General features: G+C 43.3%; 1 protein-coding gene across 1 annotated transcript in view; it reads left to right on the top strand.

Moving 5' to 3' along the window:
* The window catches only part of LOC115136687 (cell adhesion molecule DSCAM-like), a 139,935-nt gene that overhangs the window by 14,314 nt on the left and 107,610 nt on the right, over positions 1-18,011 (top strand). The window contains exons 2-3 of the mRNA XM_029672354.2: positions 6,583-6,900; positions 7,010-7,156. Coding sequence (XP_029528214.2) covers positions 6,583-6,900; positions 7,010-7,156 — 465 coding nt within the window. The remainder of the gene's footprint in view (positions 1-6,582; positions 6,901-7,009; positions 7,157-18,011) is intronic.

Below are 18,011 nucleotides of genomic sequence, written 5' to 3'. Positions count from 1 at the left end.
CTATTTGGGCGGTAAGCAAATTGGAGTGGGTCTAGGGTGGAGGTGATATGGTCCTTGACTAGTCTCTCAAAGCACTTCATGATGACGGAAGTGAGTGCTACGGTAGTCGTTTAGCTCAGTTACCTTAGCTTTCTTGGGAACAGGAACAATGGTGGCCCTCTTGAATCATGTGGGAACAACAGACTGGGATAGGGATTGATTGAATATGTCCGTAAACACACCAGCCAGCTGGTCTGCGCATGCTCTGAGGGCGCGGCTGGGGATGCCGTCTGGGCCTGCAGCCTTGCGAGGGTTGACACGTTTAAATGTTTTCCTCACGTTGGCTGCAGTGAAGGAGAGTCCGCATGTTTTAGTTGCGGGCAGTGTCAGTGGCACTGTATTGTCCTCACAGCGGGCAAAAAAGTTATTTAGTCTGCCTGGGAGCAAGACATCCTGGTCCGTGACGGTGCTGGTTTTCTTTTTGTAATCCGTGATTGACTGTAGACCCTGCCACATACCTCTTGTGTCTGAGCCGTTGAATTGAGATTCTACTTTGTCTCTATACTGACGCTTAGCTTGTTTGATTGCCTTGCGGAGGGAATAGTTACACTGTTTGTATTCGGTCATGTTTCCAGTCACCTTGCCCTGATTAAAAGTAGTGGTTCGCGCTTTCAGTTTCATGCGAATGCTGCCATCAATCCACGGTTTCTAGTTTGGGAATGTTTTAATCGTTGCTATGGGAACGACATCTTCAACGCGTTCTAATGAACTCGCACACCGAATCAGCGTATTCGTCAATGTTGTCGCAATACGAAACATATCCCAATCCACGTGATGGAAGCAGTCTTGGAGTGTGGAATCAGATTGGTCGGACCAGCGTTGAACAGACCTCAGCGCGGGAGCTTCTTGTTTTAGTTTCTGTCTGTAGGCAGGGATCAACAAAATGGAGTCGTGGTCAGCTTTGCTCTTGTGGCTGAATGGAAGCAAGTTCCTGCAGCAATGTTCCAACATTTAGTGGAAAGCCTTCCCAGGAGAGTGGAGGCTGTTATAGCAGCAAAGGGGGGACCAACTCCATATTAATGCTCATGATTTTGTCATGAGATGTTCGACGAGCAGGTGTCCACATATTTCTGGTCATATATGTGGTCCTCACGCAAAGCATCATGTGCCTCTGGCATAAACATTTTCCTTGTTTGTTTTCATGGTTAGATTCCCATCTCTGGGCTCTCCAACATTTGCTAATCTCAGAAAATAGAAATCTGTTAAGGGATATGTTTTGGATTTATATTCCCAACTAGAATCCTCCCCCCTTCTCACTGAAAAAGACGGTGGCGATGAAGTGGTCTTGTCTTTTTTCTTCTCCCTCCAGCTTTGCTGATAGAAACAAAGCTTGGTTAATTATGGATGCATATATAACATTATTGAAGAGTGTCACTTCTTTAGTCTTTATGGTTCAGCTCACGAAAAATTATGGCAATTACACATTTCCTCTGTGGTTGTTTAGTAAGTGGTTAGGTTTGAGAGGAGTTGTTCGGGCATGAGAAGCATGACGCTTTGTGGGGCTTCTGAGGAGGTTGTACCTGGGTGGAACTCATGTAGACCTCCTTGGTAAGGAATGGGTGTAGCAGTACAGTGACATGATACTCAATATGATTAGATCCACAAGGACCTTTGACTTCTCTGCAGTTGGTCTTATCGAACCAATCTTTGTTATGACTACACTGTGCTAAATTGAGTTTCTTTTATGAGTTTTAAGTCTTATTGGTCATATGTACAGGATACACATGGTCTACACCGTCCAACTAAATGCTTACTTGCAGGTTCCTTCTCAACAATGCAACAACAATAAGAAATAATAAAAGATAAGAATACCATCATAAAGTAAATGGCTCAGTAGGATAGATTAAATATGTACTCCCCAGTGTAAATGAACAAGGTGTTCAAGTCAAATTGAAGAGATGGCTTTTTATTTGGGAATTCTATTCATCAGTGTTATTTCTGTTTGAAATGACTGGAAAGGACTTCTTGTTCCACTCGTTTTAGAAATGTAATGTGTGCTGCATCTGTGTTCTTTCTCAGTCATTGGCTCTGATTGCTCTTGATAAACCACCAAATATCTGTAACACAGAAATGTTTCACTGACACAGACTTTTAGAAAGGCATCAAATACTATATTCAACATATCTTACATTTTTATCAATGCAATAGGGATTTTAATGTTTCTAAAATATTAACAACATCACCAATTATTGATTAATTATTTAAGACACCTATCTATACACTCCCTTGAAAAAAAGACTCTGGGTCTCAATGGTTAAATAAAGGTTAAATAAAAATAAATAAATACACGTTGATGATTTCAAAGAGAATTTTTCATTAATATTAGCACACCTACAGGTTGAGGATGTATTATCAATCGGCCACAAAGAAGGGTTCTGTGTTTAGCCCCAGCTGAAAAAGGAATGAATTACAATTTGATAGGATTTTGATGTATTATTTTACAATTGAGTCTTTAATGCAGCTACAGACCCATACAGAGCAATACGATTTTCACTCCATTTTAAAAGATTTAAACAGGCACCACCTTGATAGAACTGCTTTTTATCTCAATCAATGTTATTTATTTATTATTGAGCAAATCATGATGGGCTTCAATGGATAAGCCTAGGTCATTCATAGACACAATTCAAACCTTATGTTGCAGATGCTAGTACGGAGAGAGAGAGAGAGAGAGAAGCCTTCCTGTTGGAAGTCATGGGCGTAATGCAGCTAGACTCAGGATACCCTTAAGTGTCTGTGAAATCATGTGTGGGTGTGCATCATGAGTCACCCCTATCGTCTGTCCTGTATGTATGGCTGCCATTGACAGGTTGATCAGTCTGAGGAGGCTAATGCTCAGCTAGCGCCTCCATCACCCATTAAGGACTGATCTCAGTCACAGCCAGGGATTCTCTCAGGCCTACTCTCTGCCATAGACAACACTGTCTGACTGACTCATAGGGTCCCCTAAGAAATACAATTATGGATGAGCCACTGGTTATACAGGAGTGCGTTTTCTTTAACGCCAACTACAGTAAATGGGTTCAACTGGTAAGTCAGAGTGGCTACCATTGATGCCAACTTACCTCTGGACTGAACAGAAACTCTCACATCAGAAACTGCTGAGTAGAGCAATATGGACGTTTTTTGTTGTTGTTGTTGTAATTATTCGTTTTTATTTTGTATTTGTGTGTGCGTGTGTGCACGGATGGTTGTGTGTATCTCTTTGTGGGTCAAAGCCGCTGGAGCATAGAGAGGGTGGAAACCACTGCGATTTGAAACCTTGTTAGAAATGTATGAAGTGCTAAAATGTTTTATCCCCAGGGAGGCCTAGCTAGCTGTCACTGGTAAGCCATTTACTGCTAGGCACGGACTCTGACACCAGACAGAGATCCAGAGGTAGGCAGCAGGCAGGCACAGGATCATGCTCAGCCAGGAGTAGTTATACACAGAGTGTACAAAACATTAAGAACACCTTCCTAATATTGAGTTGCACCAATATTGTCCCTCAGAACAGCTTCAATTCGTTGGGGCATGGACTCTACAAGGTGTCGAAAGCGTTCCACAGGGGTGCTGGCCCATGTTGACTCCAATGCTTCCCACAGTTGTGTCAAGTTGGCTGGATGTATTTTGGGTGGTGGACCATTCTTGAAACACATGGGAAACTGTTGAGTGTGAAAAACCCAGCATTCCAGGTACATACTACCATACAATATTTAGGCACTTAAATCTTGGCATTTATTATTATTATTATTATTATTATTATTTTGTTTTACCCATTCACCCTTTGAATGGTACACATGCACAATTCATGCCTCAATTGTCTAGAGGCTTAAAAATACTTATTTAACCCGTCTCCTCCCCCTCATCTACATTGATTGACGTGTCTTTAACAAGTGACATCAATATGTCATGGAAAGAGCAGGTGTTCATAATGCTTTGTACACCTAGTTTATACACCACTCAGTAATCAACCACCTAGAAATTAGCACTGAGCCACCTGATGCTAATTGGTCCCACTTCGTGTTTCTCTCCCTTCCAAGGGAGCTACGTAACGACACACACTTTTACATCATCAACACTCTTTCCACCTTGTTGCTCCCCTGCTCAACCAAAGCAGCATACATGTTGTCTATGAGCCTCACTTCAAGGACTGTTATTTTACTTTTATGTAATGAATGTGATTTAAGCGGTATCAAGGATTAGATGATGACTAAAAAGGTCCATATTAAAGACACTGTAAACATCAGGTTTATAACAAAAGCATTTATTGGTTTCATCATGGCCAAGTAAATAACGATCCTGATGTATTTACAAGTAAACATGCATATGCATAAAACTTTGGACACACCTACTCATTCGAGGGTTTTTATTCATTCTTACTATTTTCTACATTGTGGAATAATAGTGAAGACATCCAAACTATGAAATAACACATATGGAATCATGTAGTAACCAAAAAAGTGTTAAACAAATCAAAATATATTTTATATTCTTCAAAGTAGCCACCCTTTGCCTTGATGCCAGCTGTGCACACTCTTGGCATTCTCTCAACCAGATTCATGAGGTAGCCACCTGGAATGCATTTCAATTAGCAGGTGTGCCCTGTTAAAAGTTCATTTGCGGAATTTATTTTCTTATTAATGCGTTTGAGACAATCAGTTGTGTTTTGACAAAGTAGGGGTGGTATACAGAAGATATCCGTATTTGGTAAAAGACCAAGTCCATATTATGGCAAGAACAGCTCAAATAAGCAAAGAAAAATTACAGTCCATCATCAATATAAGACATGAAGGTCAGTCAATCCGGAAAATTTGAAGAACTTTGAATGTTTCTTCAAGTGCAGTCGCAAACACCATCATGCGCTATGATGAAACTGGCTCTCTTGAGGACCGCCACAGGAAAGGAAGACCCAGAGTTACCTCTGATGCAGAGAACAAGTTTAGTAGAGTTAACTGCACCTTAGATTGCAGCCCAAATAAATGCTTCACAGAGTTCAAGTAACAGACACATCTTAACATCAACTGTTCAGGGGAGACTGTGAATCAGGTCTTCATGATTGAATTACTGCAAAGAAACCACTACGAAAGGACATTAATAAGACGAAGAGACTTGCTTGGTTCAAGAAACACGAGCAATGGACATTAGACCGGTGGAAATCTGTCCTTTGGTCTGATGAGTCCAAATTTGAGATTTTTGGTTCCAAACGCTGTGTCGTTGTGAGACGCACAGTAGGTGAACGGATGATCTCCGCATATGTGGTTCCCACCATGAAGCATGGAGGAGGAGGTGTGATGTTGTGGTGGTGCTTTGCTGGTGACACTGTCTCTGATTTATTGAGAATTCAAGCCACACTTAACCAGCATGGATGCCACAGCATTCTGCAGCGATACGCCATCCCATCTGGTTTGCATTTAGTGGGACTATCATTTGCTTTTCAACAGGACAACGACCCAAAACACACCTCCAGGCTGTGTAAGGGCTATTTGACCAAGAAGGAGAGTGATGAAGTGCTGAATCAGATGACCTGGCCTCCACAATCACCTGACCTCAACCCAATTGAGATGGTTTAGGATAATTTGGACCGCAGAGTGAAGAAAAAGCAGCCAACAAGTGCTCAGCATATGTGGGAACTCCTTCAAGACTGTTGGAAAAGCATTCCTCATGAAGCAGGTTGAGAGAATGCCAAAAGTGTGCAAAGCTGTTATCAAGCTACATTAAAGAATCTCATATATAATATGGATTTAGTTTTGTTTAACACTTTTTTGTTTACTACATTATTCCATATGTGTTATTTCATAGTTTTAATATCTTCACTGTTATTCTACAATGTAGAAAATAGTCCAAATAAAGAAAAACCCTTTAATGAGTAGTTGTATCCAAACTTTTGATTTGTACTGTATATTGGATCTTAATTTGACCAGTATTGTCGCAGCAAGTAGAGTAGAGTAGAGTAAACAGGCGCACTTTTATTCCGTACAACAATAGGCACAAAAAATGTGTCCCAAAACACGGAACATAAACTATAAAAGTATTGCGCGTGAACATACACCGTTAACAATGAACAATTACACACAAAGACATGATGGGGAACAGAGGACTAAATACATGTAGATTGATTGGGGAATGAAAACCAGGTGTGTATGGAACAAGACAAAACAAAGGGACAAAATGAAGCGGTGATGGCTAGAAAGCCGGTGACGCCGATCGCCGAACGCCACCCGAACAAGGAGAGGAGCCGACTTAGCCGGAAGTCATGACAAAAATAATCCTGCAGCAACAGGATTTTAAATTTTAGTCCATAATGTTGCTTGATCAGTGGTTAGGCTATTAGCTGGCTAAAATGAGGCTACATGAAAAGTGTAATACTGGTAATATAACCGTGTGTTAGTGCAGGTTTTCACTGAATTTATGTAAATCATTAAGCTGATCTGCATTTTCTCAGCAGGAAAATTTGCAGCAATAAAGTGTGATCAAATTAAGATCCTGCACCTGTAGTATACCCAGTTAGTCAGTTGTCATGTCATCAAAAAATGTTGTTCTCTTTGTTCTCCTCTCTTGCAGTTTTTAGTGAAGATCTACGTTCCAGCTTATATTTTGTCAATGCATCTTTGCAAGAGGTAGTGTTTGCCAGCACCACAGGGACCCTGGTGCCCTGTCCCGCTGCAGGGGTGCCCCCCGCCTCGCTGCGCTGGTATCTGGCCACCGAAGAGGAGATCTACGATGTGCCTGGGATCCGCCACGTGCACCCCAATGGCACCCTCCAGATCTTTAACTTCCTCCCCTCCAGCTTTAGTAAGCTGATCCATGACAATACCTACTATTGCACAGCTGAAAATCCTTCAGGGAAAATAAGAAGTCAAGATGTCCACATTAAGGCCGGTAAGTGCTTCTTTTAAATAGTAACTGTTGTTTTCATTCCTTAATTTCTGCTTGTACAGTATGTATTTAATTTGCTTTTGCCAAATGCCACCCCTCTTGCTATCCTCAGTATTTCGGGAACCCTACACCGTTCGGGTGGAGGACCAGAAAGCCATGAGAGGCAATGTAGCGGTCTTCAAGTGCATTATCCCTGCCTCCGTGGAGGCTTACGTCACTGTCGTATCGTGGGAGAAAGACACAGTCTCACTATCCTCAGGTAAGACAATATTCTTATATCTTGGTCAGAATTTTGTTCAATTCCTTGCTTGGACTCTTCAAATCAGCTATTGGATTACAAGTTCAGAAGAGGGATTCTTAGGTGTAGCTAACAAAACAAGATCGGTGTACACAGACAGTGCTATGGATCCAAAGGTTTCTACATGTGAATCCTTCCCTGGTTTGCTCTTTGTACTCGGGCCACTGTTGTGTCTCTCTGTGACTTACCTGATTGTGCTCTCAGTCAGCCATTACTGGAGCTCCATGGAATCCTGTCCTCCAACAGTAATAGCAAGGCTAAAGTCTGTCTGTCATTTTGACCCACCCCCAACGCCCTCAATTGGAATCATTCATTGCACAGGTTGATATTGTACATTAAACATTCAATTGATGCCCACCCTCTGGGCAATTTTGCTTTATATGGTGCATTTAGAAAAACTATAGACAAGCACGCACCTCAAGCCATTTGACAGCGGGCGAATTTAGTAACATGTTAAATGTGTCTACTCAAGCACAAAGATCCCTTCTGTGATCCATGTCTGTGTGTACTGGTTGCTAGTCGAGGGCATCACTGTTTCTGCTGCTGTAAGGAGATATTATATGATCTATAATGACTGCACATGAGTTTTGCAGATTCAGACGAGTGAAAAAGATGCTAGCCTCTGTGAAACCTAGAAGTTATCACTTTTTACTGTCACATTCATAGCCTTGAAAAGTAGAGTAGCATGGGATGTGGAATTTTGACTTCTCTTGTTTAAATTACGTACTTAACTATATAACATAGGGCAGATGTGTAAAAGCTAGTGTTTTTTAAAAGTGAATTTAGGTCATGCAGTATTGTATTCCTATGGAAGCTTTATTTTAATTTGTTCAACTTTTACAACAGCCAGGGTATTGTGAAGGTGAATAATGTGTTTTATCATTACCCAGTTCTTAGGCGTGCTTTTACATGCATTACAAACAATCTAGATGGGATTGTCCCTGTTTATTCCACACGAGGCCTGTCAGAAGCATCATCAGCATGGTCAGAATCAGCGCTCTTTCCCTGCTAAATATTCTATGATGTCCTGATGCATGAACAAATGCACCTTACACTGTTATGGAGAGGGTGTGTTTACGGCATGAGCAGGGGTTACAATGGGCATTAAAGGTGTGTGTGTTATTTCTTTACCAGGGGTTTGATCCCAGGTTGTGTGTGTGTATATGTTTGTAGATATGTTAGCGTAAGGTTATCAACCAGGCCTGGAAACAAAGCAGATTGACCCAACCTATTCTTCTCTGAGGGTTGCCAGCCCTGCACTTTACATTTTTAATGAAAGAAGACTTGGTCTCGGTTGACACAAAATAAAGCTATCCAACTGCTGTGCTAAATGATTAATCTAAGGTTTTTGACTGGTACTATATGTATTTTATGGATTAATGTTTCATAAAATCCATTTAAAGTAGACACCTTAGCATGAAGTGTTATCCTATATATCTTTAAAATCATGTACAAGCGACTGGTTTGCATTGCGTCTCGTCTGAAGCCTTTGAATTTCCAGTGATTCATATCAGGGGAAAAGATATGTATAATTACAGACTATGGCTGGTTTTAATTAATCAACTGTGATTGAAAAGTTAATTACAATATGAATGACCTCTTAAAATAAGGACTGCTTAGTAGTCATTTGAAGTGGCCCTGTTTTCAGTCTGAATGAGCACCGCAACTCACAAGCCCTAATGTTGCCACTAACTTACCATTAACCTGTCATGCATTTTAAAATGTACCTCACTGTGCAGCTTTTCAAATTCACGGCAGCCGCTCGGCTCCCCTCTGCTTTTGATAAACAATTGACAGAGCTAATAGGGAGATGAAAGAGAAAAGGAGTGCAGGCGGCTGCCTTTTATATGGGACGCCTAATGCATCTCCAGCTTTTTATATGGGACGCCTAATGCATCTCCAGCTTTTATATGGGACGCCTAATGCATCTCCAGCTGTTTTATGTGTGTGTATCAAGTGGTGGGGTTGTTGAATATGGGATGGGCTGGATGGCACATCTTTTTGTCTTCCGCATCTGCTTTGCCTTTGTCTCTCACCTTTCACATGTGATCCAATTTAATGAGGGGGCCTTGATGGGAGAAAGGCTGATCAAAACTAGCTCTCTAAGGGATGCATACAACATGTGGGCATACAGGTTTGTATTCCAGTCCTATGGTTATACAATAACTTATTCTTCCTCTCTTCTCTCTCACACTCTTACTCTTTGTTTTGCTGGATGAAGTAGAGGTGGGGTTTGCTGCACAGTGAACCTGTCTCATTCAGAGCACGTCTCTGCATGGCCCTGCATTGGTCCTCTGGGTTTCAGTCTTCTCCAATGATGCTACACTCTGCACCTACTAGGAAACTTGTATTCATCCATGTGAGGTGGGACTTTGTCTTGAGCAAATGGCGTTCTGTGTATACAGTATCTTACACATGTAGTTTGCTGGCGTTCGCAAACAGTTGCACATATTTAAATGTTCATTTAAGTGTCAGGATGTTTCCATAGTGCTGCTGCATCAGACCATTTTGCACCAAGTTTGTAGCCTGGTAGATCACATTGCCCCAGACAGACAGACCAACAGACAGGTACAAGGCCTGTGTATGAGCATGACAGCCAGTGTAAGTCTACTGTTGCTGGAGATAGTGCTTTCTCATTAGAACAAACACACGTGCCTTTCATCTTTTCAAGCTGAAGATTAAGCTGGAGATGGTGCAAGGAAAGCTTTTCTCAAGCATTAAGGCACAGGCTTACTGCAATGCTGGAGGGGAAGGATGACTGTAAGCCTCTCCCTCCTCCTCTCTCCTCTCTTTCTCCTTTTCCTTCTCTCTCCTCTTTTACTCCCTCTCCTCTCTCCTCTCTTTTCCCCTCTCCTTCTCGCTCCTCTCTCTTTCTCCTTCTCATTCTCTCTCCTCTCTTTCTCCATCTCCTCTCTCCCCTCTTTTTCCCTCTCCTCTCTCCTCTCTTTCTCCATCTCCTCTCTCCCCTCTTTTTCCCTCTCCTCTCTCCTCTCTTTCTCCATCTCCTCTCTCCTCTCTTTTTCGCCCTCTCCTTCTCTTTTCCGTCTTTCTCCCTCTCCTTCTCTCTCCTTCTCATCACCTCTTTCCCTTCCTCACTTATAAGGAATGTTGTTGAAAGGCATTTGTTATTACATGTATTGGTGAATGCATTGTATACTGAGCAGCTTTCCTATTTCTTAGTGTTGGTACAATACCATAATGGTATTAAATGCAGTCATACAGTATGTACTGTATAATCTTCTGGATTTGACCTTCTATAAGGGTTGTAGTGGCCAGCGAAACGGGCCTTACGATTCTACTGATGCAGTCATAAAGTCTCTATCCTGGATGATCAGTGAGTCTTCTTCCCGTTCATCATTTACTGGCCTTGACTGTCAGCCTGCCATCCTCCATTGCGTAACACTTGGCAGAAGGCCCGAGTCAATTTACTGCTGGCAACAAAAACAATGTTTTCTATTTGGTTTATGCAAATGTACCATCTAATGTTCTGAGCATTACCAGAGCCCCTGGAAACATTTTTCAGTCACATTTATGTGGGCTGCTTCACAACTGTGTACTTTACACTAACTGTTTAAATGCCACTGCAATCTCTCCTCCTGCTCTTGATGCCACTCACCCTCATTCAAGGTACTTGAGTAGTGCTAATCAAAGCTTATCAAGGAGTTTGCCTGCTAATAGCATCAGTGCCTTAACCAGCCAATCTCCATAATGTCTGGGATGCCCTTACAGGAGCTAGAGTAGGGAAGGAAGGAAGCTATCATCACACAGCAGGGATTTATCTAGTCAGCTTCATGACGCCTCCCCATTTGTCACTGGGATTGACAGAGGGCACCTACAGGCAGGCAGAGACAGGACAGTTATATTTCCCCGGAACCAACCCTAAGTCAGAACCTTACTGGTTCTGTTGGTGTGCCAAGGGGGAAGAAGACAATGGAGAGGTGAGTGGGCGAGGCTGAAGCTTTCCTTGGTAAACATAGGCGTCCACACTGCATTGCATGGGCCGCATTGTTATCTCTCTCTCTCTCTCTTTCTCAGAAAGAGGGAGAGCATGATCTCTATCTAACCACAGAACGATTACGAGGCATCCCTGGGCTGTGTGTGTGTGTGTGTGTGTGTGTGTGTGTGTGTGTGTGTGTGTGTGTGCCTGCGTGTGCTATTCCTCCCACCCTGCAGTAAAGCCTTATGAAACAACACAGCACATCATTTTACTCCTGCTCCACCCAGAGCAGCAGCAACTGAAATGCTGACCCTCATCTTTCACTAGATCCCAGTTCATAGTCTACTCATGCACAGCTGCTAGAAAGCTGGGGAGATGGGGTATTGGGAGTGTGTGCACGACTGTGGAGAAGGATACAATCCAGAACTATCAATACTTGTGTGCATTAATCACGCGGCTGCCAGAGAGAATTATGGGAACATGAGCTGAAGGATGCATTTGTGCATTTGCAGCATGAATGCTGTTTGAAGGGGAGTTTGTGGAATTGGGGTGAGGGGAGAATGGACCCTTTTCTATCTGAGTAGGGTGTGCAGAGGAGATGGTCTGGGGTGGGTTGTTAATCTAAATGTACATCAACACAGTGATATTTTTGTTATATGGCCATATGAACTCTTGAGAACCGCACTGCTGGGTTTTCATTTCATGTTAAAAACATATTGTTCACACAACTCAGCCCTCAATATGAACCATAGAAGACATTATTCATATGTGAAGATGGCATGTTGGAGTAAATGAGTAACCAACGGTCTTTGCTATTGATGTCTGATGTTTGAAGTCCTCAGCATTTCTGTGATGTGGGACAGAGGGAGGGAGGCGGTGTTGGGGTCATTTCAAATTCAAATCGGCCAATTCATAAATTAAGCTACATTTCCAATTCAATAATTGAGAAAAGGGCAACTATTTTCATGATTTCTGAATAAACTGGACAGGAGAAGCTATTCATTTCAGTTATTCAATTTTTTAAATAAAAAATTCTGATCACTTCCTGAATTCAGTGACTTAGAATTGTTTGTCTATTTTTACATTGTACAACATGAGTAAAACATCAATTGTATGAGGTGCACTCATCTCTTTTAGTAGGGATGTACAGTATAAATTAAGTAGTCAGAGTATTACTGCAGTATTACAATAGTATAGCAATGTTCTATTGGAGAGGCCGAGCACCAGATTTCCTGCTGATACAGTGCCTGCCTGCCTGTCCCAGCCTAGCAGAGCTATAGAAAACAAAAACTGTTGATCACAGTTAGAGCTCTGAGCAGGCGTTCTTACATCCCACTCAAAACTCTGAGCAGGTGTTCTCACATCACAGTTAGAGCTCTGAGCAGGCGTTCTTACATCACAGTCAAAGCTCTGAGCAGGTGTTCTTACATCACAGTTAGAGCTCTGAGCAGGCATTCTTACATCACAGTCAAAGCTCTGAGCAGGTGTTCTTACATCACAGTTAGAGCTCTGAGCAGGCATTCTTACATCACAGTCAAAGCTCTGAGCAGGTGTTCTTACATCACAGTTAGAGCTCTGAGCAGGTGTTCTTACATCACAGTCAAAGCTCTGAGCAGGCATTCTTACATCACAGTTAGAGCTCTGAGCAGGCGTTCTTACATCACAGTCAAAGCTCTGAGCAGGCGTTCTTACATCACAATTAGAGCTCTGAGCAGGCGTTCTTACATCACAGTCAAAGCTCTGAGCAGGCGTTCTTACATCACAGTCAGAGCTCTGAGCAGGCGTTCTTACATCACAGTTAGAGCTCTGAGCAGGCGTTCTTACCTCACAGTCAAAGCTTTGAGCAGGCGTTCTTACATCACAGTCAGAGCTCTGAGCAGGCGTTTACATCACAGTTAGAGCTCTGAGCAGGCGTTCTTACATCACAGTCTCTGAGCAGGCGTTCTTACATCACAGTCAAAGCTCTGAGCAGGCGTTCTTACATCACAGTCAGAGCTCTGAGCAGGCGTTCTTACATCACAGTTCAGAGCTCTGAGCAGGCAGTTAGAGCTCTGAGCAGGTGTTCTTACATCACAGTCAAAGCTCTGAGCAGGCGTTCTTACATCACAGTTAGAGCTCTGAGCAGGCGTTCTTACATCACAGTCAAAGCTCTGAGCAGGCGTTCTTACATCACAGTTAGAGCTCTGAGCAGGCGTTCTTACATCACAGTCAAAGCTCTGAGCAGGCGTTCTTACATCACATCACAGTACATCACAGTCAAAGCTCTGAGCAGGCGTTCTTACATCACAGTTAGAGCTCTGAGCAGGCGTTCTTACCTCACAGTCAAAGCTCTGAGCAGGCGTTCTTACATCACAGTTAGAGCTCTGAGCAGGTGTTCTTACATCACAGTCAAAGCTCTGAGCAGGCATTCTTACATCACAGTTAGAGCTCTGAGCAGGCGTTCTTACATCACAGTCAAAGCTCTGAGCAGGCGTTCTTACATCACAGTCAAAGCTCTGAGCAGGCGTTCTTACATCACAGTCAGAGCTCTGAGCAGGCGTTCTTACATCACAGTTAGAGCTCTGAGCAGGCGTTCTTCTCACAGTCAAAGCTCTGAGCATCATCACAGTTAGAGCTCTGAGCAGGCGTTCTTACATCACAGTCAAAGCTCTGAGCAGGCGTTCTTACATCACAGTTAGAGCTCTGAGCAGGCGTTCTTACATCACAGTCAAAGCTCTGAGCAGGCGTTCTTACATCACAGTTAGAGCTCTGAGCAGGCGTTCTTACATCACAGTCAAAGCTCTGAGCAGGCGTTCTTACATCACAGTTAGAGCTCTGAGCAGGCGTTCTTACATCACAGTCAAAGCTCTGAGCAGGCGTTCTTACATCACAGTTAGAGCTCTGAGCAGGCGTTCTTACATCACAGTCAAAGCTCTGAGCAGGCGTTCTTACATCACAGTTAGAGCTCTGAGCAGGCGTTCTTACATCACAGTCAAAGCTCTGAGCAGGCGTTCTTACATCACAGTTAGAGCATGAGCAGGCGTTCTTACATCACAATCAAAGCTCTGAGCAGGCGTTCTTACATCACAGTTAGAGCTCTGAGCAGGCGTTCTTACATCACAGTCAAAGCTCTGAGCAGGCGTTCTTACATCACAGTCAGAGCTCTGAGCAGGCGTTCTTACATCACAGTTAGAGCTCTGAGCAGGCGTTCTTACCTCACAGTCAAAGCTCTGAGCAGGCGTTCTTACATCACAGTTAGAGCTCTGAGCAGGTGTTCTTACATCACAGTTAGAGCTCTGAGCAGGCATTCTTACATCACAGTCAAAGCTCTGAGCAGGTGTTCTTACATCACAGTTAGAGCTCTGAGCAGGTGTTCTTACATCACAGTCAAAGCTCTGAGCAGGCATTCTTACATCACAGTTAGAGCTCTGAGCAGGCGTTCTTACATCACAGTCAAAGCTCTGAGCAGGCGTTCTTACATCACAGTCAAAGCTCTGAGCAGGCGTTCTTACATCACAGTCAGAGCTCTGAGCAGGCGTTCTTACATCACAGTTAGAGCTCTGAGCAGGCGTTCTTACCTCACAGTCTTACCTCACAGTCAAAGCTCTGAGCAGGCGTTCTTACATCACAGTTAGAGCTCTGAGCAGGTGTTCTTACATCACAGTCAAAGCTCTGAGCAGGCATTCTTACATCACAGTTAGAGCTCTGAGCAGGCGTTCTTACATCACAGTCAAAGCTCTGAGCAGGCGTTCTTACATCACAGTTAGAGCTCTGAGCAGGCATTCTTACATCACAGTCAAAGCTCTGAGCAGGCGTTCTTACATCACAGTTAGAGCTCTGAGCAGGCGTTCTTACATCACAGTCAAAGCTCTGAGCAGGCGTTCTTACATCACAGTTAGAGCTCTGAGCAGGCGTTCTTACATCACAGTCAAAGCTCTGAGCAGGCGTTCTTACATCACAGTTAGAGCTCTGAGCAGGCGTTCTTACATCACAGTCAAAGCTCTGAGCAGGCGTTCTTACATCACAGTTAGAGCTCTGAGCAGGCGTTCTTACATCACAGTCAAAGCTCTGAGCAGGCGTTCTTACATCACAGTTAGAGCTCTGAGCAGGCGTTCTTACATCACAGTCAAAGCTCTGAGCAGGCGTTCTTACATCACAGTTAGAGCTCTGAGCAGGCGTTCTTACATCACAGTCAAAGCTCTGAGCAGGCGTTCTTACATCACAGTTAGAGCTCTGAGCAGGCGTTCTTACATCACAGTTAGAGCTCTGAGCAGTTAGAGGCGTTCTTACATCACAGTCAGAGCTCTGAGCAGGCGTTCACAGTCAAAGCTCTGACATCACAGTTAGAGCTCTGAGCAGGCGTTCTTACATCACAGTCAAAGCTCTGAGCAGGCGTTCTTACATCACAGTTAGAGCTCTGAGCAGGCATTCTTACATCACAGTCAAAGCTCTGAGCAGGCGTTCTTACATCACAGTTAGAGCTCTGAGCAGGCATTCTTACATCACAGTTAGAGGTCTGAGCAGGCGTTCTTACATCACAGTTAGAGCTCCTAGCAGGCATTCTTACATCACAGTTTACTGATAAATAAGAGCAATATGGCAGCCATTAGGCCGCTTAGGATGAAAATGATTAGGTGGGGATCTGTGAGCGATGGGTACTAAGTATGGTTTAATCTTTAATAAGCAGTGATGGGTTTATGGTATTTTGCATTTTGGTATCAGTCGTCGGAACTGGAATGGGCCTTTCCAGTGCTTATGGATTACACTGCTGTACTATTGGACTGGACCCAGGCCAGCCTACATCATGGCAGCTGGCCAAGAAACAGATTAGTAATAAGCACGGCGTGAGATAATTACGGGCAGACCAACCAATTAATTTCTGTTTATAAACCACTCCTAGATTTGAGGTTGTGTTTACCCATGGTGCAGTGGGGCAGGCGTCCCCTGGTCGGGGTGTATTGGTGGCAGGTGGCGAGGGTTGTGGTTGGCGCCTCTCATATGGTCTGGAACACAGGATAAACACAGAGAACATAGGCCAATTGATATTCAATCAACCTCCCAGAATGCAACAGTGTCTGATCCCATCTTAAAAGCCTTGAAAAATGCACTTAAAGAAACTAAAACACCCACTGACTGACCAATGGGATTTTATTTTCTCTCCTTCATCCTTTCAATTTAAGATGAATGCATCTTCCTCTCAGGGTGGTCAATCTAGAAAAATACAGTAAATCGCATTTAGTCCATTAAACTTTCACACGAAAGCCGTGAGCCATTCTGCCCATACTTGGGGCATTAACGCTGATTGGAAACAGTTAAGACATTGAAGACACTGAAGTAAACTAATCAAGTAGAGTGAAACTGCTTCTTGTGCGACAAAGAACTCATCTCAGACATCAAATGTCATTGCAGTTTTGGTGTTGTTGGTGGATATCATATTTGTATTCAAACAAAGCTGAGCTTGAATCATGCATTAAAAAAATATTTGATACAAATCTGTTATTGGTGTTAATATACAGTGTCTACAGTGTACCAGTGCTCCTCACCACTGCTCCCTTATCATTTTAAGGTGACCTTCCATCTCTGTTTCGATGGATGAAACATCAACCTTCATTGGCCCCTTTTCTACAGCCATATATGGCCAATTCCTTCTTCTTCTTCCCCTTCTCCCTTCTCCCTTCTTCCTTAACACTAACCCTAGGAACATGGACAAAGAACACAAGTGGCATGTCTTTGACCACTCCTTCCCCCTTCAGCCTACACTACAGTATGTCTCCCTTGAATGTGAGTATCAGACCTGCGGTGTGTGGTGGGTTTGTGGACATTGTTATCTATCCATCCAGGACGGACGGACCGTCAGACAGTTTTCATCAGGAGAGAATAGCAATTAGTGTTAGCATGGTGATATGGTTTAGGGTGTTGGGTAGCATGGTAGGGTCTAGGGGTTGTTCTAGGATAGGTCATTTGAGTGCTTCTGGTGGCAGCAGGGTGGAGGTGTGGCTCTCTCCTGGCTGTCACTAAGATGCTTATGGTCTAGAAAAGGGGTGGCCTGGATAGCTAACTGGGTGTGCAGGATTTTGTTCCAGCCATGTACTAATGTAACAAACCTGATTCAGCTTACCTGAAATAACAAAAGTGAGGATCGTAAAGTAGGGATGCAATTTATTTTGAGATGCACAGCCTTGGGCTTGGTAGGTGCACTCTTGACATTTTCCATTTTGTGCATACCGCAGTGAAAGGGAAAGCAATTATCTGTCCCTGTCTTCCTTTGGTATTATGGAGCCTTTCATAGTGTTGTTGACTGTGACGTCACAAGGTGGCGGCTGTGGAGACTGACCTTTTGACAGACGCAGCCTGCAATCTTCACATCCGTGTAGGAGTTCAGCCAGCCAATCAGAGCAGCTCCTGCTGCTGCACAGTCTTATCACCTGCATACAGCTGCTGCTGCCCCTGTGATGGAGCAAGGAGGGCAGGGAGGGAGCGAGGGAAGGAGGGAGAGAAGAAGCAAGAGTGAGAGGGAGAGATGTTTCTGCCGTCCAAGAGGATGATTTCCGCTGCATGTACCAGGACATATCCATGTATTTTAAAGCACTACGTTCACATTTCATTTTTAGGGTTTGATATTGCTGTTGTGCTTAAACATATTTGAAGAAGAGTTTTTTTAATGCTGTTTGAAAAATGTTCAGTGCCTCAATCATTGCAATTAAGTATAATGTTAGAAAAAATGTTAAATAGGGTTTTAGAGCAAAAGCTTTGTAGCCTTAGTGAAATGAAATAAATAAAAAAAGCTCAATCTGAATTGATTTTCCTGTTAAATTCTGCTGTACTTGTTACCATGGAAACCTGGTCATGTTCCCCTGGCCTCCTAGGGCAAGTGTAATTGTTGTCTGTTTCTCAAAGCCA

Source organism: Oncorhynchus nerka, linkage group LG11, assembly GCF_034236695.1.
Source record: "Oncorhynchus nerka isolate Pitt River linkage group LG11, Oner_Uvic_2.0, whole genome shotgun sequence".
Classification (NCBI taxonomy): domain Eukaryota; kingdom Metazoa; phylum Chordata; class Actinopteri; order Salmoniformes; family Salmonidae; genus Oncorhynchus; species Oncorhynchus nerka.
Note: the sequence above shows the minus strand (reverse complement) of the source record. Positions and strands in the feature narration are given on the sequence as shown.